The following is a 27,401-nucleotide window of genomic DNA, read 5'->3' on the forward strand; positions in this document are numbered from 1 at the left end:
CGGTGAATGGTTGACCAGGAGCGGTAACCTGGCAGGTGCAGGGAGAGGAGGCTGTGTTTGGGGTATCTTCTCATTCCCTTTCCTGGACTGGGGAGAGCAGTGAAAAGGTCTACTCTGTCACTTCAAGGGGATACAAACTCCACATTTGCACCGATCTGTGGAGAGCGACTGTCAGCCTGAGGCAGCCTGTGTGCAGGGTTATGACTGAAGATGCCAGTAGTATCCTCTTCCTGTCCCTGTCTTTACGTTCGCATCGCCACAGGGCTTGATATGTCTGATGTTTTGGTTGATGACTTGCTGTGAACAACCTTTGCACAGTGTAGAGGTGTGTGGGTGGGGGCTTGTGCAGAGCTTCCTCCACTCCCTTTCCCTTTCCCAAGGCAGCTAATACTATACTGGTGCAATGCGTGCCACAAGCATAGCAGCTAAAAGGATGCTGGTTTGATTTTGGAGTTGTCCTTCTCCTAGATAAGCTGCTGAGCAGGCTGAAGAGCCTCATCTACCCATGACATCACCGACCAATCCATTGGCACTATTTGTGATCTTCCACACTATCAGCCAACATATATCTTGCCAGTTAACCCATAGCTGGGTGTTTTGAAATAAAAGTTACATTCTCCTAGGTAGACTGCCAGTTAAACCTGTCAAGCCCTACCAACCTGGAGCTGGCGCCTCTAAACCATATTACTTACTGTTGGGAGAAAGGGTTACACTTGCAAACAAGGCGATTTGGAGTTATCATGCTGCATTAGTTCTTGGATGTAAATGTTAATCAGAAAAACTCAATCGTCTGTTTCCAATCAAAGACCGTGTAATAATCGTTCATAAATGTCTGTCTTGTGTTGTAGACCTTTTTCGTTTTATATCTTGTAATTGATTCATTGCAGTACCTAATTTACTTCAGATGTGTACCTGCTTTTCAAGTTGCCAAAAACCATTATTACTTTGTGCAGCTTTCAGAGACTTTTCAAAAAGAACATCAATAAAACATCAAATGATTTTGATACCAGGCAGCCTGAGCAAATTCAGCCCTGCCTATACTAAGTGAAACTTGACTTTGTAGGTATGCTCCACTGTTGTCAAATCACATACTCCAAGGCACCATGAAATAGATACAGATTTTAAAACAAGCCTCCTTCTTGGTGCTCCTCTGGAAATACTTTGCACCTATCTGTGTCTGTTTGGGAGACAATTCTGGGGACAGTAACAAGATCCAGCATAGAGCATGTGTATGTGCTAAGAGGGCCTATGTGGCATGGTCCCCTTTTAATTGCATTACCCTAAAGTCCTCTGCAGTTGGGTTTTACATCAAAGTTTTTATCCTCTGTCTTTACAATAACATTCCATAACTCAACCAATAAGGGGTGGCAACCCAGTGGCAGGCATATAAAGAGCCATTCAAAATATGATGTATTTCATGTCCTCAGTGCATCCCATAGTATTTCACAGCCAATTAGCTACTGTTGAAGTGTAGTCATTATTATGGAGGGAAATGTGGCAGCCAGTTTGCATGGAAAGGTCCCACACACAGCAGGTGACCAACTAATCAATCTGGAGGTCGAAAATGGATCGTGTCTGCAGGGACGCGATGTACAAGCCTCTAGATAAAGGGGGAAAAAACGTGCCCAACATCGCCCTCATACTGATGGCCACCTTTGTGTGCGGCTGCATCAAGCGGTGCGTAGACCCTCAGTACGCAAACACCAAGTGTCACTACGTGCTGAGGTTCTACCTGTCCCCGGTGTTGCGAAGGATGGGTCTGGCCACGCTGCCGCGGAACGCTCCAAGTAGTTGGACCGTGCCGTACCACCTGTCCCTGGTGGAAAAATTTATGCAGAAAAACACCTTTGACCACAAGTCCATCAGGCAGTGGTCAGCACGTAACGTCCTAGAGGCCCTGAGGGATAAGGAGAGGGTGGACCCTGTGGGATGGTTCCCCGAGCAGACTGTCAAAGTCATTTGGCAGAATGCCTCATCGCCAGAACTTTCCAACAAGCACCAAGACGTAGCTTGGCTGGTGGTGAGAAAGGCCCTCCCCGTCAGATCCTTCCTACACGCCAGGAGTCTCACCCCCTCTGCACGATGCCCTCGAGGTGGCTGTGGTGGGGAAGAGACCGTTGTTCACCTCCTTGTGGATTGTGCCTTTGCAAAGAAAGTCTGGAGAGAGATGCAGTGGTTGCTGTCGAGGTTCATCCCGAGCAGTTCTGTGACACAGGACTCTGTGCTCTACGGGCTGTTCCCAGGGACACACACCGAGACAAACATCAACTGCAGCTGGAGGATCATCAACTCGGTGAAAGACGCGCTTTGGTCTGCCCGAAACTTGTTGATCTTCCAGCACAAAGATTTGTCCCCGACCGATTGTTGCGGACTGGCACAATCCAAAGTCCAGGACTACGTGCTGAGGGACGCACTAAAGCTTGGGGCAGCTGCCGCAAAGGCGCAATGGGGAAGGGTCGCTGTCTAAGACCTTTCTACCACAGCGCACCGAGAGACTGGGAACTGTTTAGAGCCCCTCGGGCTGTACAGATCAAAATGAAAGGCTGTAAATGACTGTAATATTGTTTGTACTGTTGCACCTGGTGATACAATTTGTAAAAGTTTAACCTGGATTGTACCCTTGTAATGTTGTTTTTGAAATGGTTTTGAATGTGATTGAAGTTTTTTATGAATAAAGTATATTTTTACAATAAAAAAAAAAAATCTTAGAGGTGTTGGCTGAGGGATTAAGGTGAAGTCTAGACATTGGAAAAGCCTGTTCAGGGGTGATGAGATCTTTTACATTCACTTGAACATGCAGGTATAACTTTGGTTTAATGTCTTATCTGAAATACAATACCTTCGACAATACAGTACTGTACTGATATGTTAACTTAGATTTTATTTTGCTGAAGCTATGGTGTGAGGTTTGACCCAAGACCCTGAGGCAAGGCTGAGCCAATTTGAGATGTCAGTGCTTCCTTAACATGATACATTCTGCGGAAAATTTATGGTACAGATATATGCTCTAGCACAGTTTGGGTGGATATGTGCTACATCACTGTCTTGTCTCATTACATGCTGCAAATTTTTTAATGTACATTTTTTAACTAAGTTTGCATTGGAGTGACAAACATGAGGTTGCATAAATGTTTAGCAGTTCCCCATCTCCATTAAATTTAAACTCTCCCTAAATGAAAATGAATCCACATTCACTATTTTGTTAGAAAATAATAACTTGTTTCTGAGTGGGTCAGTTGCTCAGAGCAACAAATCAGTATGGTTACTTGTTGTCCTATGTGAGGAAATCGATGGCTTTAGTTTTTCTATCTGACTTCCTGGTATAAATGGTCATTTTTTTGCTTGGGTGGTTGAGTTCAACTAATTTGGCAGGGACCATAAAATTGAAAATTGGACCTTGCTGATTGGGGTGGGCCAGCAACCAGTCTGCAGACCCTCTCCCATTGTGAGTTATAATTGAGGAGTGTTGCTTTAACCATTTGCCAGTCAGGAGAATTTTGGCTCCAGATAATTTTGGTTACTGAAGCTTCCTTCTCTAGTTTGATTATTTCTAGGTAGGCTGTCTGAAGCATTTACAGCAATTGATGAATTTGAAACACTCGAGAAGCACCTTTGCCAAAAAATTAAATTTCCAAATTATTCACTTCAGCTATGCTTCTGTTTACTTTTAGCACTCAAAATTCTATCGATGTAAATATGTTACACTTAAATAGATGCTATAATGTTATATGTGGGTATTTTCGTGACTTTTGCATATCATGTCTTTTTGCTTTGGTGTACAGCCCTCTGGAGCGGTAGCCAGTTGTAATCCTGATTGGAGAGTTAGGGAGGTAGGAATGAAATAGCTTATCCTCTGACTCAGTGGCTCCCAGCAATGTTCAAGCCTGTGTAGCAACCTGAGAGTTTGTGCACAAAAGTCCCATTCCTTAAAGTTACCACGCAAAAAATTTAAAGGGATCTCGCACTCGAGCAGGTTGTCCATGCATTGCAAAAAAAGTTAGAGGGAGCGCTGTCTCCTAGTTTCCCCCAATGCCTCAAATTTTACAGCTTAGTCCACCTGTTGAAATCTTTTTGACATTGCCCCTCCTTATCCATATCCTTCTCCAATCCCACAATCTTCTGAGCACTCTGTTAGAGTCACAGAATCTCACAGTGCAGAAGAGGCCCTTTGGCCCATTGAGTCTGCACCGACACGTGAGAAACACCTGTAGTACCCACCTAATCCCATTTACCAGCACTTGACCCATAGCCTTGAATGTTATGACGTGCCAAGTGCTCATCCAGGTACTTTTTAAAGGATGTGAGGCAACTCGCCTCGACCACCCTCCCAGGCAGCACATTCCAGACCGTCACCATCCTCTGGGTAAAAAGGTTTTTCCTCACATCCTCCCCCAAACCTCCTGCCCCTCACCTTGAACTTGTGTCCCCTTGTGACTGACCCTTCAACGAAGGGGTACAGCTGCACCCGATCCACCCTGTCCATGCCCCTCATAATCTTGTACACCTCGATCAGGTCACCCCCTCAGTCTTCTCTGCTCCAACGAAAGCAAATGTTTCATCCCAGGCAACATCCTGGTGAATCTCCTCTGCACCCCCTCCAGTGCAATCACATCCTTCCTATAATGTGGCGACCAAAACTGCACACAGTACTCCAGCTGTGGCCTCACTAAAGTTCTATACAACTCCAACATGACTTCCCTACTTTTGTAATCTATGCCTTGATTGATAAAGGCAAGTGTCCCATATGCCTTTTTCACCACATGCCCCTCCACCTTCAGAGATCTATGGACACACACACCAAGGTCCCTTTGTTCCTCAGAACTTCCTAGTGTCATACTATTCATTGAATACTTCCTAGTCAAATTACTCCTTCCAAAGTGTATCACCTCATTCTTTTCAGGGTTAAATTCCATCTGTCACGTATCTGCCCATTTGACCATCCCGTCTATATCTTCCTGTAGCCCAAGACACTCAACCTCACTATTAACCACCCGGCCAATCTTTGTGTCATCCACAAACTTACTAATCGTACCCCCACATAGTCACCTGTGTCGTTTCTATAAATGACAAATAATTGGGGACCGAGCACAGATCCCTGTGGTACACCACTGGACACTGGCTTCCAGTCACTAAAGCATCCTTCTGTCATCACCCTCTGTCTCCTACAACTAAGCCAATTTTGAATCCACCTTATCAAATTACCCTGTATCCCATGTGCATTTGCCTTCTTTATAAGTCTCCCATGTGGAACTTTTACAAAGGCTTTGCTGAAATCCATATAAACTACATCAACTGCACTACCCTCATCTACACACCTGGTCACCTCCCCAAAAAATTCAATCAAATTTGTTAGGCATGACCTCCCTCTGACAAAGCCATGCTGACTATCCCTGATCAAACCTTGCCTCTCCAAGTGGAGATAGATTCTTTCCTTCAGAATTTTCTCCAATAGCTTCCCAACCACTGACGTGAGACTCACTGGCCTGTAGTTCCCTGGCTTATTTCTACAACCCTTCTTAAATTGCAGAACCACATTAACTGTTCTCCAGTCCTCTGGCACCTCCCCCGTGGCCAGAGAGGAATTAAAAATTTGAGTCAGAGCCCCTACGATCTCCTCCCTTGCCTCCCTCAGCAGTCCCTGGCACACAAATCATCTGGACCTGGAGATTTGTCCACTTTTAAGCCTGCCAACACCTCCAATACCTTGTCACTCCCTAAATCAATTTGCTCAAGAACCTCGCAGTCTCTCTCCCCGAGTTCGATACCTTCATCCTCATTCCCTTGGGTGAAGACGGTTGTGATGTATTCGTTCAACACTCTGCTGATGTCCTCTGGCTCCACCCATAGATTGCCCCCTTGATCCCTCATGGGTCCTACTCTTTCCCTGATTATCCTTCTTCCCATTGATATACTTATCGAATATCTTGGGATTTTCCCTACTTTTGTCAGCCAGAGCTTTCTCATATCCCCTCTTTGCTCTCCTAATTGCTTTCTTAAGCTCCACCTTGCACTTTCTGTACTCCGCTAATGCCTCCGCTGATTTGCTCCCCTTGTATCTGCTACAAGCCTCTCTTTTCCTTGTCATCGTGTCCTGAATATATCTGAACATCCATGAATCTCTGGGCTTGTTACTCCTTCCTATCACCCTAGAGGGAACATTTTGAGCCTGTACCCTCCCCATTTCCTTTTTGAACACCCCTCACTGTTCCTCTGTAGATTTCCCCACACGTAGCTGTTCCCAGTCTACCTTGGCCAGATCCTGCCTTATTTTACTAAAATCTGCACTTCCCCAAACCAAAACATTTTTTTGCAACTTGTCTATTTCTTTGTCCATAACAAGTTTAAATTGTACCGTGTTGTGGTCGCTATCACCACCTCAGTCACCTGTCCGGCGTCATTCCCCAGAATTCCCCAGCACTGCACCGTCCCTTGTTGGACCCTCTACATATTGACCTAAAAAGTTCTCCTGTACACATTTCAAGAAATCCACTCCACCCAAGCCCATAACACTGTCTATCCCAATTAATGTTGGGAAAGTTGAAATCACCTAACATAATTACCCTATTATTGTTTTTACACACCTCCACAAATTGTGCACACATTTGCTCCTCAATTTCCCGCTGACTATCTGGTGGCCTATAATAAACACCTAACAATGTGGCTGCCCCTTTTTTATTCCTAAGCTCTACCCACAAAGCTTCATTCGATGCCCCCTCCAAGATATCATCTCTCTTTACTGCAGTAACTGACTCCTTAACTAATAATGCAATGCCAGCTCCTCTTTTACCCTCTCCCCTGTCTCGCCTGAAGATTCTATATCCCGGAATGTTGAGCTGCCAATCCTGCCCCTCCCTCAACCACGTCTCGGTGATGGCTACTATATCACAATTCCATGTGTCAATCCTCATCCTTAACTCATCCGTTTTACCTGTAATACTCCTGGCATTAAAGTAGACGCCATCCAGCCTTGCCTTACTCCCTTGAAACTTAATGCAGCTGTACTCCCTCTGACTTGATTGTTTTATTGTATTATGACATGTCCCTATTCTGCTAACACTGTGTCCCCTCCCCCTGCTGAATTAGTTTAAATCCTCCCAACAGCACTAGCAAACCCGCCCGCAAGGATGTTAGTCTCGCTCTGGTTCAGATGTAGACCATCCCGCTTGTACAGGTCCCACTTTCCCCAGAAACGGTCCCAGTGATACAGGAATCTAAAACCCTCCCTCCTGCACCAACTCATAAGCCACATATTTATCTGCGCTATTCTCCTATTTCTGTGCTCGCTAGCACGTGGCACTGGGAGTAATCCAGAGATTACAACCCAAGAAGTCCTGCTTTTTAGTCTACTGCCTAACTCCCTAAATTCTTGATGCAAGACCTCATCACTCTTTCTACCTATGTCATTGGTACCAACATTTACCATAGCCTCTGCCTTATCAACCTCCCCCTTCAGGATGCCCTTGCAGCCGTTCAGTGACATCCCGGACCCTGGCACCAGGGAGGCAACACACCATCTTGGAGTCATGTTGACGGCCACAGTAGCGCCTATCTGTTCCCCTGACTATAGAATCCCCTATTACTATTGCTCTTCCTCTCTTCCTCCCCTCCTGTACAGACAGGCTGCTTGTGGTGCCAGAAGCTTGGCTTTGTCTGCACTCCCTGGAGGAACCAGCGCCCTCATCTGCTTCCAAAATGGAATACTGATTTGTGAGCGGGACCCCAGGGGACTCCTGAACTACCTGCCTGTTTCTCTTGGACTACCTGGTGGTCACCCATTCCCTTCCTTCCTCAAGTCCCTTCAGCTGCGGTGTAACCACCTCTCTGAACGTGCTATCCACGATGCTCTCAGACTTGCGGATGCTCCACAGTGTCCCCAGCCACCGTTCTAGCTCTAAAACCCGAGCTTCCAGGAGCTGCAGCTGGACATACTTCTGGCACTCATGCTGGTCCCGGGCACTGGAAATGCTCCCGGCTTCCCACGTGGAGCACGAGGAGCACATCATGGCTTTGAGCTCTCCTGCCATGACTTATCCCTTTAAATTTAACCTTTTAAATCAATTACTATAGGGCTTTTCTTCCCTGATCCCCGTTACTATAGAATATACCAACTATAAACCACAGAAAGACCTTAAACTATAAGCGATAAAAGTAGTAAGTACTTACCCAACCTTACCCACTACTTACCAGTCACTTCTCTCCCTTGTAGCCTCTACTGCTGCAACAGGGCAAATCCACTCTCTGAGGATTTAAGAAGTTGGATAGCAAAGAAAAAATGCGAAGAGCACCTCTTTCCCTCTGCATTGAATCCCCACTGTGCACCAAATTGCCAATACCCACACTCACTCTGGCTGTGTCTCACTTACGATGAGGTCTCTCCCCTGCTCGTGTGCAAGCTCACTGAAGTTTTATGGTAAAGAAGGATGCCATTCAGCCCATCGTGTCTGTGCCAGTTGAGAAAGTGTGATCCAGCATAACACCACTTTCCAGCTCTTGGTTTGTAGCCTTGTGGTTTACTGAAGTGCAAGTGCATATCCAAGTACTTTTAAAAGCGATGAAGGTTTCTGTCTCTCCTGCACAGGTAGTGAATTCTAGAGTCTAGGTGAAAACAGTTCTTCCTCAATCCCCCTTTAATCTGTATCTCTATTACTTGAAATCTATGTCCCTAGTTATTGGTTTCTCTGTTAAGGGGAATAGAATGATTAGCCTTGATGCTGGGAAAGTTGGCCTTGGAGGGGATGCTGCTTTTGGGCTGCTTTTCTCTCCACAGGACTTGAAGGATCTTGCATAGGCATGACTGGTGTTACTACTCCAGTGCTTTGGGCTGACTGATGTAGGTTGTCCTAGTCTCTGAAGCATCTAGGAGCACGGGGACCGCTGCTGCCTGGTAAACCATGACCTTAGTCTCTGATTTGAGATCCTGGTCCTCAAATATTCTTTTCCTCAGTTGGCCAACAGCTGGGCTGGCACTTTGGAGGTGATGATGAATTTTTGTCATCCATGTCCGTGTTTGTCAAGAGGAGACTCCCAAGATGTGTAAAATAGTCTGTATTTGAGGTGTGGCATAGTGACAATGTCACCAGACTCGTAATCCAGAAGTCCAGGCTAATGCTCTGGGGACATGGGTTTGAATAGGCCATGCGGCCCATCGAGCCTGCTCCGCCATTCATTATGTTCATGGCTGATTATCCAGCTCAATAGCCTGCTCCCGCTTTCTCCCCATGCCCTTTGATCCCTTTTGCCCCAAGAGCTATATCTAACTCCTTCTTGAAAACATACAATGTTTTGGCTTCAACTACTTTCTGTGGTAGCGAATTCCACAGGCTCACCACTCTCTGGGTGAAGAAATTTCTCCTCATTTCAGTCCTGAATGGTCCCCCCTTTATCCTCAGACTGTGACCCCTGGTTCTGGACTCCCCCACCATCAGGAACATCCTTACTGCATCCACCCTGTGTAGTCCTGTTAGAATTTTATAGGTTTCTATGAGATCTCCCTTCACTCTTCTGAACTCCGGCGAATATAATCCTAACCGACTCAATCTCTCCTCATGTCAGTCCCGCCATCGCAGGAATCAGTCTAGTAAACCTTCGCTGCACTCCTTCCATAGCAAGAGCATCCTTCTTCAGATAAAGAGACCAAAACTGTGCACAATATTCCATGTGTGGTCTCACCAAGGTCCTGTATAATTGCAGCAAAACATCCCTGCTCCTGTACTTGAATCCTCTGGCTGTGAAGGCCAACATACCATTTGCCTTCGTTACCACCTGCTGCACCTGCATGCTTACTTTAAGCGACTGGCATACGAGGGCACCCAGGTCTCGTTGCACATTCCCCCCTCTCAATTTATAGCCATTCAGATAATCTGCCTTCCTGTTTTTGCTACCAAAGTGGATAATCTCACATTTATCCACATTATACTGCACCTGCCATGCATTTGCCCACTCATTCAGCTTGTCAGTTAATAAATCTGGAATTAAAAAGCTAGCCTCGGTAATTGTGACTATGAAATCACTGTCGATTGTTGTAAAAATCCACCTGGTGGATCTGGCCTACATGTGACTCCAGACCCATAGCAACGTGGTCAACTCTTTAAGTGCCTTCTGAAATGGCCTAGCAAGCCACTCAGTTGTATCAAACCACTAAAAAGTCTGCAAAAAGGATTGAAACCGGCTGCACCACCCGGCATTGACCTAGGCACCGGAAACGACAATGGCAAACCCAGCCCTGATGACCATGCAAAGTCGTCCTCAATAACATCTGGGGGCTCGTGCCAAAATTGGGAGAGCTGTCCCACAGACTAGTCAGGCAAAGCCTGACATTGTCTGTAAGGTATGATTCTGTGAGTATGATGATGTACCAGACACCATCATCACCATCCTTAGGTCTGCCCTGTTGGTGGGACAGGACATACACATCAGATTTGGTGGCACAGTGTCATTCAGTCAAGAGGGAGTTGCTCTGGAAGTTCTCAACATTGATTCTAGACCCTATGAAACCTCACGGCATCAGGTCAACATGGGCAAGGAAACCTCCAGCTGGTTACCACCCACCATCCCTCTTCAGCTGATGATTCAGTACTCCTCCATGTTGAACACCACTTGGAGGAAGCATCGAGGGCACAGAATGTACTCTGGGTGGGGGACTTCAGTGTCTTATCACAAACAGTAGCTCAGTAGCAACGTTGCTTTACGAGTTCCAAAGGACATAGCTGCGAGACTGGGTCTGTGGCAGATGATGAGGGAACCAACAAGAGGGGAAAAACCTACTCGACCTTGTCCTCACCAATTTACCTGTCAAAGAATCATCTGTCCATGACAGTATTGATGGGAATGACCACCACCAGTCCTTGTGCAGATGAAGCCCTGCCTTCACATTGAGGATACCCTCCATCATGTTACATGGGATAGATTTTGAACAGATCTAGCAACTCAAAACTGGGCATCCATCAGGCACGGTAAGCCATCAGCAGCAGCAGAATTGTAAACCACCACGATCTATAACCTCAAGGCCCGGCACATCCCCCAGTCTGCCATTACCATCAAGCCGGGGGTTCAACCCTGGCTTAATGAAGAGTGCACGAGGGCATGTTAGGAGCAGCACCAGGCATACCTTAAATTGAGGTGTTAACCTGGTGAAGCTACAACATGGGACTACTTGAATGCCAAGCAGCATGCAATTTACAGGGCTAAGTGATCCCACAACCAATGGATCAAATCCATGCCACATCCAGTTGTGAACGGTGGTGGACAATTCAACAACTCACTGGAGGAGGAGGCTCCACAAATATCTCCATTCTGAATGATGGGGGAGCTCAGCACATCAGTCCAAAAGACAAGGCTGAAGCACTTGCAACCATCTTCAGCCAGAAGTACTAAGTGAATGATCCATCTCGGCCTCTCCCTGAGGTCCCCAGCATCACGGATGTCAGTCTTCAGCCAATTTGATTCGCTCCACGTGGTGTCAAGAAATGGCTGAAGGTACTGGATACTGCAGAGGCTATGGGCCCTGACAACATTCCAGCAATAGTACTATGGATTTGTGCTCCAAAACTAGTGACATCTTTGGCCAACCAGTTCCAGTATAGCTACAATGCTGGCATCTACTCATCAATGTGGAAAACTGCCCATCTATGGCCTGTGCACAAAGAGCAAGACGAATCCAGCCCGGCCAATTACAGCCCCATCAGTCTACTTTTGATCATTGGCAAAGTGATGGAAGGGAGTCAGCGACAGTGCTACCAAGCATTCAGAAACAACCTGCTCACTGACGCTCAGTTTGGGTCCGCCAGGGCCCATTAAGCTCCTGACCTCATTGCAGCCTTCGTCCAAACATGGACCAAAGAGCTGAACTCCAGAGGTGAGGTGAGAGTGACTGCGCTTGACATCAAGGCTGCATTTGACTGGGTGTTGCATCAATGAGCCCTAGGAAAACTGGAGTCAATGGGAACCACTCCACTGGTTGGCATCATAGCTAGCACAAATGAAGATGGTAATGATTGTTGGAGATCAATCATCTCAGTCCCAGGACATCACTGCAGGAGTTCCTCAGGGTAGTGTCCTACGCCTAACCATTTTCAGCTGCTTCACCAATGACCTTTCCACCATCCTAAAGTCAGAAGTGGGGATGTTTGTTGCTGATTGCACGTTCACCATTTGTGACTCCTCATACTGAAACTGTCCATGTCCATATGCAGCAAGATCTGGACAGCATTCAGGCTTGGGCTGATAAGTGGCAAGTAACATTCATGCCACACAAGTGCCAGGCAATGACCAACTCCAGCAAGAGAGAACCCAACCATCTCCCCATGACATTCAGTGCAGTTACCATCACTGAATCCCCCACTATCAACATCCTGGAGGTTACTAGTGACCAGAAACTGAACTGGACTAGCCATATAAACTATTGTGGCTATAAGAGCAGGTCAGAGGCTGGCAATTCTGCGACGAGTAACTTGCCTCTGGACTCCCCAAAGACTGTCCACCATTTATAAGCCACAAGTCATAAGTGTGTTGGAATACTCTCCACTTGCCAGGATAAAAAAAGGATTTAAAAAAAAAGGAGAAAAACCCCTACAATTGCAGAAGGTGCAACACCTGCCCCTTTACCACCTCCTTCCTCACTGTCCAAGGGCCCAAACTCTCCTTTCAGGTGAAGCAGCTCTTAACTTGCACCTTGTTCAATTTGGTCTACTGCATTCACTGCTCCCAATGCAGTTTCCTCTACATTGGGGAGACCAATGCAGACTGGGTGACTGCTTTGCTGAACACCTTCGGCCTGTCCGCAAGCATAACCCAGACCTTGCTGTTCCTTGCCATTTCAACACACCTGTTCTCATCCTGTTCTCATGCCCACACGTCCGTCCTTGGCCTGCTACAATGTTCCAGTGAAGCCCAACGCAAACTGAAGGAACAGCACCTCATCTTCTGATTAGGTGCTTTAGAACCTTCTGGACTAAATATTGAGTTTAGCAACTTTGGACCATGAACTCTCTCCTCCAGCTTCACCCCTTTTTAAAATTTTTATTTTTTATTTACCTATTTTCATTTTTATTCATTGTTCTATCCTTTTTTAAAAATCTCTCTTTTTTCCCCATCCCCACCCCTCTTTTTTTTTTATCCCTTTTATCCTTTGTCCCCAACAAAGTTTGGGTCAAAGATTGGACTCAGGATGCTATCCTGAGGAACTCCTGCAGTGATGTCCCGGAACACCAACAATCACAGCCATCTTTCTTTGTGCCAAGTATGACTCCAACCAGCAGACAGTTTTCCCCTGATTCCCATTGACTCCAGTTTTGCTAGGGCTCCTTTATGCCACACTTGGTCAAATGCTGCCTTATTGTCAAGGCTGGTCACTCTCACTTCACCTCTGGAGTTCAGCTCTTTTGTCCAAGTTTGAACCAAGGTTGTAATGAGGTCAGGAGCTGAGTGACCCTGCTGGAACCCAAACTGAGCATCAGTGAGCAGGTAATTGCTAAGCAAGTGCTGCTTGATAACACTATTCATGACCCCTTCCATCACTTTACTGATAATTGAGAGTAGACTGATGGGGCGGTAATTGGCCCTGGTTAGATTTGTCCAGTATTTTGCGTACAGGACATACCTGCACAATTTTCCACATTGCCAGGTAGATGACAGTGTTGTAGCTGCACTGGAACTGGTTTACCCCTTCCATTTATGCACCAAGCTGGCTGGTCAGTGATTAAGTGACTTGAACTACTATGAACCTGTTTGGTTTGCAATGACTAACATAGTGCGAGGGGACTAAGTCCTCACCCTTTATATTTTTGTAAAATACATAGATATCCTCATGGTTACTTTTAAAATTTTGAAAAACTGGGCAAAGACCTTTTAAAATGGTAACCGTAACCCTGAACAAAAGGAGCATCTGGCAGTTTCGAAGAAACATATGCCTCGTTATCTCTAAAGAGACACTAATGACACATTGTGGGCTGCAGAGACCAAATTCCAAGAGATCTATACAAAGACCATCTGCATTTCATAAGCAAGGCTGGCCAAACGGAGTCTATTTGTCTGCTCGGACAATGAGCCCTGCAACCTTCATTTCAATCCTTTAATGGGTGAGACAGCTAATTGTCTCAGGGACCCAGTACAAATCCCTTGTCAAAGACAGTGTAGAGAGATGGGAGTCAGGCGACGTGGACCTAGCTTGTGGAACCAGTAATATTGCCTTGTGGAGCTGCAAAGCTCAGCCTGACATTTCACCATCTACCTAGCAGCAGCACAGAGGTTTGAATGCCTGGCCCCATCTACACTGTTTAAACTGGAACTTCTGTGCCGTCGCCTACAAGACTGATTAATCTCTGCATGCCAATCTCATCAGGTGAAGCCAACTCCACTGGAGAAGTGAATTATACAGCATCGGTTTTCAAGCTGTCAACCTCTGTGAAGGAATACCTCATTGGACTTTGATTCTGGACTCTGGGCCCATGTGAAACATTAATTCTTTTCTCTGTGGTTTATGCCCTGTAAATCTATCTCTTCTCTATCCCTCTTTCATTCTAAGAATGCACAAGGGCTATGTTGCTACCCACCCCCATTCTGAATGTGTGAAAATAAACTAACCCTTTTGAGTCCCTCTTATCATGAGTTTGCTGTGGGGTTATTGATAGAAATTGTATCGCACCAAAATCGAAGGGTTCAGGAAATATGCCACCACTTATAAAAGAGAAATCAAATGAAAAACACCTTTTCTGTGAGAGGAGAAATTAGTGCTGTTTAAATTAACCCGTCGTCCTGTTCGTAACAATAGTTTACAACAAAAACACATTTCTTTAATGCACAAAAACCCAGCAAGGTAAGTTCCAACCGTGGCTAACAAAATAAATCAAGGATTGCATTAGATCAAAGGAAGAGGCCAAAAAAGGTAAGCCTGAAAATTGGCAGTGTTTTAGAATTCTGCAAAGGAGGATCAAGATAAAGATTAAGAGAGGGAAAATGGAATATGAAAGTAAACTAGCAAGAAACATAAAAATGGATTGTAAAAGCTTCTATAGGTATGTAAAAAGGAAAAGATTAGCAAAAGCAAATGTGGGTCCATTACAAGCGAAGTCAGTCAGGAGAATTTATAATGGGGAATAAGGAAATGGCAGAGAAATTAAACAAACAAATGTCTGTCTTCATGGAGGAAACTACTAAAAACTTTCCAGAAATAATGGAGAATCAAGGGACTGGTGTAAATGAGGAACTGCAAGATATTAATTAGTAAAAAAACGTACAAGAGAAATTAATGGGACTTAAGGTAGATAAATCTCCTGGACCCAATGATCCACACCCCAGAATGTTAAAAGAGGTGGCTGCAGAGATTGGTGGTCATCTTTCAAAATTCTATAGATTCTAGAATGGCTCCTGCATATTAGATGGTGGCAACTGTAACCCCACTATTTAAGAAAGGAGGGAGAATGAAAACAGGGAACTACAGACCTGTTAGTCTGACATTAGTAGTAGGGAAAATGCTAGAATCTATAATGAAGGATGTGATAACAGGACACTTAGAAAATAATAGGATTGGGCAGAGTCAACATGGATTTCTGAAAGGGAAGACATGTTTAACAAACGTGTTGGAGTTTTTTGAGGATGTAACTAGCAGAATAGATCGGGGGGAAGCCTGGATGTGATATGTTTAGATTTTCAGAAAGCTTTGTGATAAGATCCCATACAAGAGGTTTGCAAACAAAGTTAGAGCACATGAAATTGGGGGAACTGGCATGGATTGAGACTGGTTAGCACACAGCACACAAACAGTAGGAATAATGAGCTCTGGAGAGGAGTCATATGGATTTGAAACGTTAACCCTGTTTCTGTCTCCACAGATGCTACCAGACCCGCTGAGTTTTTCCAGCATTTTTTGGTTTTATTAGGAATAAATGGCCCATTTTCAGGTTGGCAGGCTGTGATGAGTATGGTACCACAAGGATCAGTGCTTGGGCCCCAGCTATTCATAATCTCTCTCAATGATTTGGACGTGGGGATTAAATGTAGTACTTCCAAGTTTGTAGATGACACAAAAATAGGTGAAGGTGTGAGTGTGAAGAGAATGCAAAGATGCTTCAAGGGGATTTGGAGAGGCTAAGCAAGTGGGCAAAATTTTGGCAGATGGAATACAAGACAGAGAAATGTCAGGTCATCCACTTTGGTAGGAAGAACAGAAAGGCAGAGTATTTCTTAAATGGTGAGAGGATCGAAAGTGTTGAACTTTAAAGGGACTTGGATGTCCTTGTTCACGAGTCACTGAAAGCTAACATGCAGGTACAGCAAGCAGCTAAGAAGGCAAATGGTATGTGGCCTTTTATTACAAGAGGGCTTGAGTCTAGGAGTGAAGATGTCTTACTGCAACTATATAGAGCCTTGGTGAGACTGCACCTGGAGTATTGTCCAGTTTTGGTCTCCTTACATAAGGAAAGATATACTTGCCATAAAGGGAGTTCAATGAAGGTTCACTAAATTAATTCCTGGGATGGAGGGCTTGTTTTATAAGGTAAGTTTAAGTAGACTGGGCCTTTATTCCCTGGAGTTTAGAAGAATGAGAGATGATCTCTTTTAAACATACAAAATTGTTACAGGGGCTTGACAGGGTAGATGCAGGAAGGATGTTACCCCTGGATGGGGTGTCTAGAACCAGGGGACAGTCTCAGAATAAGGGGCAGGCTATTTAGGACTGAGATGAGGAGGAATTTCTTCACTCAGAGGCTGGTGAATCTTTGGAATTCTCTACCCCAGGTGGTTGTGGATGCTCAGTTGTTGCATATGTTCAGGACTGAGGTCAATGGATTTCTACATATTAAAAACATGAAGGGATTTGGGGATAGTGCAGGAAAATGGTGTTAAAAAAATGGTGTTGAAGTAGATCAGCTCATGATCTCATTGAATGGTGGAGTGGCTTTGAAGGGCTGAGTGGCCTACTCCTCCCATTTCTTATGTTCTTATGTTTTACCTATTGGATTACTAAATCTATTGTAGTTGGTTGATGTGGTTCTAAGTTTCCATCGTTGGTCTCCATATTTGAAAAAGGATATAATTCCATTAGAAGCAGCTCGGAGAAGGCTCACTTGACTCATTCCTGAGATGAAGGGCTTACTTTATGGAGAAAGGTTGATCAGGCTGAGCTTATACCCATTGGAATTTAAAGGAACAAGAGCTCATAGAGTTATATAGCACAGAAACAGGCCTTTCGGCCCATCCTGTACGTGCTGGCCATTAAGTACTTATCGGTTCTAATCCCATTTCCCAGCACTTGGCCCATAGCCTTGTATGCTATGGTGTTTCAATTGCTCATCTAAATACTTCTTAAATGTTGTAAGGGTTCCTGCCTCTACCACCCCCTCAGACAGTGTATTCCAGATTCTAACCACCCTCTGGGTGAAAAAATCTTTCTTCAAATCCCCTCTAACGTTACCTTACCTTACCTTAAATCTATGCCCCCTGGTAATTGACACCTCCGCTAAGGGGAAAAGTTTCTTCCTATCTACCCTACCTGTGCCCGTCATAATTTTGTATACCTCTACTAGGTCCCCCCTCAGCCTTCTCTGCTCTAAGGAAAACAACCCTAGCCTATCCTGTCTGTCTTCATAGCTTAAATGCCCCAGCCCAGGCAACATCCTGGTGAATCTCCTCTGCACCTTCTCCAGTGCAATCACATCTTTCCTATAGTGTGGCAACCAGAACTGCACACTGTACTCCAGCTGTGGCCTAACTAGTGTTTTATACAGCTCCAACATAACCTCCCTGCTCTTATATTCTATGCCTCGGCTAATAAAGGCAGGTATCCCATATGCCTTCTTAACCACTTTATCTACCTGTGCTGCTGCCTTCAGGGACCTATGGACATGATCCCTCTGATCCTCTGTACTTCCTAGGGTCCTAACATTCATTGTGTATTCCCTTGCTGTGTTAGTTCTCCCAAAATGCATCGCTTCACACTTCTCAGTATTAAAATCCATTTGCCACTGTTCTGCCCGTCTTACCAGCCCATCTGTCCAGTAATCTAAGGCTTTCCTCCTCACTATTCACAACACCACCAATTTTCATGTCATTTGCGAACTTACTGATCATCCCTCCTATATTCATGTCTAAATCATTAATGTACACTACAAGCAGCAAGGGTCCCAGCACCAATCCCTGCGGTACGCCACTCGTCACAGGCTTCCAATCGCAAAAACAACCTTCGACCATCACCCTCTGCCTCCTGCCACTAAGGCAATTTTGGATCCAATTTGCAAAATTGCCCTGGGCTCTTACCACTTTCACCATTCTCCCATGCGGGACCTTGTCAAAAGCCATGAAGTCCATGCAGACTACATCAACTGCACTACCCTCATCTACATATCTACTCATCTTCCCAAAAAATTCAGTCTTATTTGTCAGACATGATCTGCCCTTGACAAAGCCATGCTGACTATCCCTGATTAATCCCTGCCTCTGCAAGTGGAGATTAACCCTGTCCCTCAGAATTTTTTCCAATAGTTTCTCTACCACCGATGTTAGACTCACTGGCCTGTAATTACCTGGTTTATCCCTACTACCCCTCTTGAATAATGATACCACATTCGCTTTCCCCTAGTCCTCTGGCACCTCTCCTGCGGCGGGAGAAGATTTGATCTTATTGAAACATTTAAGGTCCTGAGGAGACTTGATAGGCTTGTCCAATCAGTGACCCACAGGCCACATTGTGGCCCACGAGAGCCCTTTGTGGCCCCCGGAGCTGCTGATCAAAATGCCAGTAAGACAGGTAAGTAAAATTTAAGATTTTACAAGGGGCTGCCCCTCCAGTGACAGGCCATTCTTTTCCTGCATTTGCTGCTGATGGGCTCAGTATCAGCAGCAAATGAAGGAGAGGAACGGTCTCTGATTGGAAAAGCAGCGAACATCGGTGGTGGTGAGCATGCTGAGGGTTGCCGGGACCGGGTAAGTGAATGTGTGTTGGGGCCATGGCTGGGGCCCGGGGAATTGAATGTGCGGCAGGCCTGCGGGGATGAATGGAATGCGGCAGGCCTGCAGGGAGAGGAGGGAGGGAGTGTGTGTGCGCCCATGATGGGTGTGTGTGAGGGTGTGCCCGGCTCAGGATTCTGAGTCTCTCTCTCTCTCTCTCTCTCTCTCACTCACTTACATTCGCCCTCACCTGCGCTCACAGTCTGATGGACATTTTATTAATTACTCTTTTTTTAAAAAAAACTTCAATTTATTACTTGGACATTGCTTCATTTTTGCTCAGCAAGCTGTTTCCTTCATACCCAACTTTTTTTGAAATTCATGTATATTTCTGAAATCTGTTCGCCAGCCCATTGCCTGATGGGAAAAAAATGCAAATGTGGCTCTCCATGCAAAAAGATTGTACAAGTCTTGGTTAAATTGAATGAACTGTAGTTGCTAGGTTTATCCTTTTACCCTTCAGCATCCCTGAATCTGAGGAGGATTGGAAAATGAGGGCTAGTGCCTCCGCAATTTCAGCGCTTGTTTCCCTTAGCATCCTCACATGCATCTCATCCAGTCCTGGTGACTTATCGACTTGTTTGTACAAACAGCCTATCAAAACCTCGTTTTTATCAATTTTAAACCAGTCAAGTGTCTCAACTACCTCCTGTTTCACCGGTCATCAACCTAAAACATTAACCCTGTTTCTCTCCACAGATGCTGCCAGACCTGAGTATTTCTAGCAATTTTTGTTTTTATTTCCTGTTTCCAGCATCCGCAGTATTTTGCTTTGTATTTGAGCTTACATTTGATGCTTTATTCCACAGGCATCATAAATGAAAGAGTGGTTGTGCTATTGGACGTAGTTCCCAGTACATGGCACCATTTTGTTTTCTGTGGATAGTTTCCTTTCCTTAAAAGAAAATATTTTATCTTGTTAAATCCTTTCATAAATTAAAAGGACCCCAGGATGGAAAGTTGATGCTTCAGTTGAAATTTGTTTTATGTTTGTGTTTTTTGGTTACGTTGCAAGTTGAAATAGATTATCATTCTCAATGATGTCAAAAATGCTTAATAAAGCCTTGCTTTGTATAGGAGGTTATTGTTGAGCTCTAACAGCCTACTGACAACTTTTATTTGAAGAGCAGGAGATGTTTGAAGTAGCTTATAAGAGTGATGCAGTATTTAGTTGTTGATTTGTGATATATGCTGAGGCTGAACTTTCCCTTCAACGGATCAGTGAAAAATTAAATGACTGTATTTGGTGACATTGCTTGTCTGTAGATGCAATTCTTTTCAAAAGTGTTTTGCTTTTGTAGATGCCCTCCACGTACTTTTCTACCAGCTCTATGCAAAATTTTTCTGGATGAAAGTGCTCCTGACAATGTATTGGAAGTGACAGCACGTGCCATAACATATTACCTGGACGTATCTGCTGAATGTACACGAAGGATTGTTGGAGTGGATGGAGCCATAAAGGCACTTTGTAACCGGTTGGTTGTAGTTGAGCTCAATAATAGGACCAGCAGAGACCTGGCTGAACAGTGTGTGAAGGTAATGACCACCTTTGTCTAATTGATTCAATTTAAAAAAGAAACTTTCAACTAGTTGATCTCTGTGGTATTGCTTACAGACAAGTTTTTAAAAAATGGTGGGAACTGACTTCTCACTTCCAGTGTTTCTCACGTGTCGGTGCGGACTCGATGGGCCGAAGGGCCTCTTCTGCACTGTGATTCTGAGAACCTGGAGTCAGATTCCACACAGATGGGTGCCCGTCTCCTCTGCCTAATGACCATCAAGGTCCAATGTGAGATCAGTTTGGGCAGCTCGATCTAGTTTTCTACTGGCCATGTCACAAAGCTGCCTCTTAAATTTATACGAATTGGCAATCTGAGAGGCCATGGGCTGGCTCTTTGGGAATTGCAACAATTTTATACTGGTGCAATAGGCATTTATACTCTGTATCTGACCTTGCCATAACTGACCTGAAACTGCTTGATGCTAATGTTGGAAGAGTTCCATTCTCCAGCACAACCATCCTTCATACTGATGACCTTAACAATTGGAATTGTGCAGCTCATAGCAGGTGATTCCTACAACTAGGCTTGCTGGCCAATTAAATTTGTCTCTAGGCCTAGAACTTTTAATTGAAATTGCAGATTGAGTTTGAAAGTTTAAATGTTTCAAATTACTTCAGCTTTGCTATGGAATTGTAATGACTGTCTTTTATGTTTATTGCAGATTTTTTATTCTGATTGGGTCATGACAACCATTTGGTTTTAGTTATGTCATTGATGGGGCCAAATTTGGAAGCACTTTAGAAACTTGCACTTACAATGCATGATTTTATTTAGTGGAATAAGGAGTAAAATGAGATTTAGTATGTGCACAAACTGATTTGAATTATTCTGACTGAAATTTCCCCGATTTAAAATGGTAATTCTTTGGCAGATTCTTGCTTATAGTAGGGTCACACAATTAATTTTGATAAAATATGACTGCCAAATAATACATACTTCTAGACAGTGGCCAAGCTCACCAAACATTTTTGTAGACTAAAATTTTGCAGCAGAAACTGGTCCTTAACCCTCCTGATGAGGAGAAATTAGTATTTCACAGAAGTTATATGGAAAGCAGCATTGACGAGTCTTTTCTCTCTTTTCACGCTTTCTTGAAAGACACATGTAAAGAAGGGGAAACATATTTTGCTACAAATGGTGGGTTGGGAAGATAATTTTAACTCCTGGCCTTGTTCATTAGCACTGATACCCAGATTGCAATTAGTTACTGTGCCTCCAGTGTCATAATGTGGATGATAGTCTCAACAAATTCAATCTTACATTATTTTGTACAGGCTCCTTGAAAATGTTTGTAATATAAGAGTATACATGATTTCTTTTACATGTTTTCTTTAAGCCTAGTTTGAATAGTACGTTTGCACTGTTGCTCAGTCTCATTGGTTTGATATTGCTGTATTCTGGGCACTTTTTAGTGGTTCACTGTTTGAAACCTAGTGAACTAACATTGCAATAATGGCTTGAACAAAATGGTATCTTCAGGCAATCAATTAAGAGACTTTCTGATCTTTGGATAGCCTTGCACACCTGACCTCATCACAACTCTGATGTTACTTCAAGGAAAATTATGTTTGTGATTTTAAAAGCAATATATTGGCAATGACGGCTACAAGTAGTTTACTGTTCTAGAATTTAAGGCTGAAGTGATTGTTCTTTTTGACATTTAATAGTTCAGAAAATGTTCATTGCTCACATCAGATCAATCAATATTTGAAAGAAATGCAAGTTTGTATTTTGAATATGACCTCAGCATTGGTCAGTGTACTTCAACTGGGGATCTGAATTTTGGTTTCAGATGTTGATTGATCTATACATTTCTAATGTTTTCTCCTTGTCACTTAAGTTCCAACATTTATTTATAAATTGAAAGAGAGATGTGTTAAACAACATGAGCAACATAATTTCTGTTCACAACATTGCTGAATTCCTCATCCAACTACTACACAAGCTTTGTCTCTTGTTAAAAGATACATATCCCTTAATTTCTTTGTGTTAATACTTTTTCTTCAAACGACAAGAGCATTAAAAAATTAAGATGTGTTTTGAATTACTATTGTGAAAAAATTGTTTTTACCATTGACCTTTTCACTTTTTTTATATTAAGTTGCATAATCCATGCAATTGACATTGAATGTGATCTGATTTTATAGGTACTTGAACTCATCTGTACTCGAGAATCAGGAGCAGTGTTTGAAGCAGGAGGCTTAAATTGTGTGCTAACCTTTATCCGAGATAGTGGTCACCTTGTACATAAGGACACTTTACATTCTGCAATGGCTGTGGTTTCCAGGCTTTGTGGAAAAATGGAGCCTCAAGATTCATCACTTGAGACTTGTGTAGAGTCTTTGTCTAGTTTATTGAAACACGAAGATCCCCAAGTAAGTAGAGCAAGAATGCAACCTTCAGTGTTTTGGTGCCACTTTTTATATAGATACTTTTTAACAGCACTACAGTTTTTCATATTCTTCCACCCAGCCCCCTCATCTCTTCTTCAAATTGCTTCTATTTGACTGTGGGGCGTCACCAACTGAGGTCTGTTTTTACCTCGAGTTTGTCTGTGCAATTTCCAGCAAGAGTTATTGGACTTTGTTCCCTAGTTTTTAATTTCTTATTAACCTAGAGATATTGAGGCCCATTACTGGACCACATTGACACTGTAGGTGAGAAAGACTAATGTGCATGTCTAATGATCAGTATTGGCAGATTCCTGGAAGGTACTTGTGCTGTTCAAATCACATTCATCTGTATTTACATTTTGAAGATTGCATTTCACTGGAGCAGCATTAAAATATTGTTACTATTTCACTCTGTGGACTACAATCAGTATTGGATGGTCTGTTGCTACAGTCAGATGCCTCCTAGAAGTTGTCTGAAGAGCACTATTGGCTCTGACCTATTTTCTGTGAAGTGTAGAATAAATTAAGATGGGGTGGGAAATAATTTCATTACACATTTTCTTGCCAAATTTGAGTTTTTAAAGGCAGAATGCAGAGAATATTTGGAAAGAAGGTGGATTGTGTTGATCTGCTGAAGAGAAAAAAAGTAATCTCTCAAGTGTCTGTCATTTTTTTTATTGATGCCAGTAAACTTAAGATATTACAAAGATCACTTTTTCTGCCAAGAGATAAGGGGAGATTTTCTTTTCAGGTAAAACACTGTTAGAGGATAATCAAGGTGGAAAAGATTAGTTTCTGGTTGATGATTTGATCATTTCTGGAGTTAATATTATTTGTCTCCCATTTTTATCCTGTTCACTGCAACTTCTGTATCCCTAATTAATTAATTGTGTTGTGCTCTGCTTCAGTTGTGGAGCTAGTACTCCTCTTTGTCCTCCAGTGAGTGAAAGTAAATGAATACAATTGAGAGGCTGAATCAGGGCTCCTTTAAATTTATGGTCATGCTGTTAACATTAAAGTTCTGTGCATTCATCACAAAATTTGAATTAACGCCATCTAATAGCAGACTCTTGCCTTGGAAGTAAAGGAGCAATGCTGAATCTTGGCATTGAGACACAATTTGCATCAAATAATGCAGCAGATGCATAGATGTTGTGCTGCACTGACTGGGAGTTAGGCAGTATAGGGATATGTGCTTTCTTGCTGCTTTCAGATATATTGTCCCAAAATGCTAGTGTATAAATTATGCTTGTACTCTGTTTTGTTGATTGGCATTCCCAGATTGGAAATTATGAAGAGACGCTGCTTAACATAATGAAGGAGTGACTTGTTATATTTACCATAGGAGTAGGTATTTTTACAAAGGGGAAACAATGAGGCACATCTATACCAGGCTCTTTCTAGCCAGAAAGGGCATAATTTCTGATGGGGCAGCAGTTGAAATTCAAATGTTTTGACTTTATAGTGTGACGGATATAGTCTTATAACATTACTTTGCCCTATCAAATATATTCATCTTTAAGATTTTAGTTAGCTTTAAATAAATTTTAAGATATTTCAGGGCAGAGAGAAACTTTAATTGTACACTTCTTCTTTTGACTACTAATCTTCAGTTTCACTTCTGAGTTGCAAGATATGGTCCAAATAGTAGATTGGCCTTTTCTTTCTTTCAGGTGTCAGATGGAGCTTTGCGTTGTTTTGCTTCTTTAGCAGACAGGTTCACTCGTCGTGGAGTTGATCCTGCTCCATTAGCAAAACATGGGTTGACAGAAGAGCTGCTTTCTCGCATGGCAGCAGCAGGAGGTTTAGTGGCAGGAGGGTCCTCCTCTGCTTGCAAACCAGGCCGTACTTCCACAGGAGCAACTCCCAATGCAGCCGATACTAAACTGAGTAACCAAGTATCAACAATTGTTAGTCTGCTTTCCACACTCTGCAGAGGTTCTCCTGTTGTGACACACGTAAGGATTCAACTCTCTTTTTTAAATTCTCTACTCAGGCATGATTTTGTAGCAATAAACTATAGAAAGGTGCTAGACATTTATCTATTACTGCTCTGAAAAAATGCGCACAAAATCATTAAGTTTGTTGCTACTGTGCATCTAATGGGCATGTTTCAAGTGTTGCTAAAATTTTATTGATTAAAATAAACTACTTCATAATTCCTGATCACAAAATCACAGAATTTTAACGGCATGGAAGGAGGCCGTTGGGCTCCAGCTCTCCAAAGGAGCATTATGTCTTAGTGCCATTGCCCTGCTTTTTTCTTGTACCCTTCCACATTGGTTCTATTCAAGTAATCATCTAATGCCCTCTTGAATGCCTCGATTGAACCTGCTTCCACCACACTCCAGGCAGTGCATTCCAGTCCCGAACCACTTGTATGAAAAAGTTTTTTCTCATCACGTTTGCTTCTTTTGGAAATCACTTTAAATCTGTGCCCTCTCGTTCTTGATCCTTTTACCAGTGGGAACAGCTTCTCCCTATCTACTCTGTCCAGCCCCCTCATGATTTTGAACATCTCTATCAAATCTCCCCTTAGCTTTCTCCTCTCCAAGGAAAACAGTCCCAACTTCTCTGCATTGAACTTCATCTGCCACCCATCTGCCCACTCCACCAACTTATCTGTCATTTTGAAGCTGTACACTGTCCTCCTCGCAGTTTACAACACTCCCAAGCTTTGCATGATCTGCAAACATTGAAATTGTCCCCTGCACACCAAGATCTAGATCAATAGTATATATCCGGAAAGCAAGGGTCCCAATACCTACCCCTGGGGAACTCCACTACAAACCTTCCTCCAGCCCGAAAAATATCCATTGACCAGCACTCTCTGCTCCCTATTTTTCAGCCAATTTTGTATCCACGTTGCTACTGTTCTTTTTATTCCATGAGCAATAACTTTTCTCCAAGTTTGTTGTGGGGTTCTGTATCAAATGCCTTTTGAAAGTCCATGATCAGCATTACCCTCAGCAACCTTTTCTGGCAAGTTAGTTAAACATGATTTCCCCTTTAAAAATCCATGCTGGCTCTTGCTTATCAACCCGCATTTTTCCATGTGACTGCTAATTCTATCCCGAATAATTGTTTCTGAATCTTGCCCACCGCTGAAGTTAAATTGACTGGTCTGTAATTATTGGGCTTATCCTTACAACCTTTTTTGAATAAGGGCGAAATGTTTGCTATCCTCCAGTCCTCTGGAACCTCCCCTCAGTCGAGGGAGGACAGAAAAACCATGGCCAGTGCCCCTGCAATTTCTACTCTTGCTCCTTCGATATCCTTGGATGCATCTCGTACAGCCCCGGTGCCGTGTCAACTTTTAAGTACCGATCTTTTCTATTAATTTCAAGTATGATATTCATAGGGGGAGCTTGGATCTCTGGATTAAGCGGATTTTTCTATAGATATGATTAATATTCAGTTTATAATTGGATTTATTTGTTACTTTCCCAAAATATGAATTCAAGCACAGGATTTCAGTGCTGCGTTTTGAAATGCTGGAAATACTTAGGCAGCATCTATAAAGAGAAACAGAGTTAAAGTTTCAGAGCAATGATTTTCATTAGAACTTATCAAATCACAGATTTAAAATCAAATCTCTCTTTGTAGCTCAAATTAAAATGAAGCGCTTATCAGTATTTGTGCACCACGGTAGGAAGCCGCACTTGATGAGGTTGGAATTCTTTACATCCTGTCCTAAGATTTGTTGTTTGATTGTCACTGTAGTGTTACTAAATGCTTTTCTCCTAGGATTTATTAAGATCAGCACTACCTGACTCAATAGAGAGTGCACTACAAGGTGATGAAAGATGTGTGCTTGACACTATGCGATTGGTGGATCTACTTCTGGTATTACTTTTTGAAGGACGTAAAGCGTTGCCAAAGTCCAGTGCTGGCTCCACGGGCAGAATCCCTGGTCTACGGAGGTTGGATAGTTCTGGGGAACGTTCTCATCGGCAGCTTATTGATTGCATCCGTAGTAAAGACACTGATGCATTGATAGATGCTATTGATACTGGAGGTAGGTTAATGTTACAACTACAAATGTTGTTTATTAATGTAAGATGTGCTTTTCCCCCAAACTAATTCCTGTTTATGACTTTCTGTGTAGCGTTTGAAGTAAATTTTATGGATGATGTTGGCCAAACTCTTTTGAATTGGGCCTCAGCTTTTGGAACTCAAGAAATGGTAAGAAAATTTAGCAAGTTTAGAACGTGCCTTAAAGTCTGCTTTGTTCTCATAATTATTTTTCTGTTCACACCAATATTTAACTTGAAAACAGTAAAGGTAATTTGTCATAAATGCTTTTAGTGAGGTACTAAATTAGATATTTCTTATTAAAACTTGAGCAGGAGAACAAATAAGCACCTGACATCTGAATGGCTTATCTTTTCAGGTGGAATTTCTTTGTGAGAGGGGTGCTGATGTTAACAGGGGTCAAAGGTCCTCATCTTTGCACTATGCAGCTTGTTTTGGAAGGCCACAGGTTGCAAAGGTATGAATTGAT

At 43.3% G+C, this 27,401-nt stretch overlaps 1 protein-coding gene across 4 annotated transcripts in view; it reads left to right on the plus strand.

Moving 5' to 3' along the window:
* Nucleotides 1–27,401, plus strand: part of hectd1 (HECT domain containing 1) — a 182,225-nt gene that overhangs the window by 36,788 nt on the left and 118,036 nt on the right. For all 4 annotated transcript variants that reach the window (XM_078562871.1, XM_078562873.1, XM_078562872.1 and 1 more), the window contains exons 3-8: nt 20,244–20,478; nt 22,652–22,879; nt 24,571–24,855; nt 26,645–26,915; nt 27,006–27,082; nt 27,291–27,389. In XM_078562871.1, the coding sequence (XP_078418997.1) occupies nt 20,244–20,478; nt 22,652–22,879; nt 24,571–24,855; nt 26,645–26,915; nt 27,006–27,082; nt 27,291–27,389 (1,195 nt within the window). The remainder of the gene's footprint in view (nt 1–20,243; nt 20,479–22,651; nt 22,880–24,570; nt 24,856–26,644; nt 26,916–27,005; nt 27,083–27,290; nt 27,390–27,401) is intronic.

Source organism: Cetorhinus maximus, chromosome 18 (assembly GCF_964194155.1).
Source record: "Cetorhinus maximus chromosome 18, sCetMax3.hap1.1, whole genome shotgun sequence".
Classification (NCBI taxonomy): domain Eukaryota; kingdom Metazoa; phylum Chordata; class Chondrichthyes; order Lamniformes; family Cetorhinidae; genus Cetorhinus; species Cetorhinus maximus.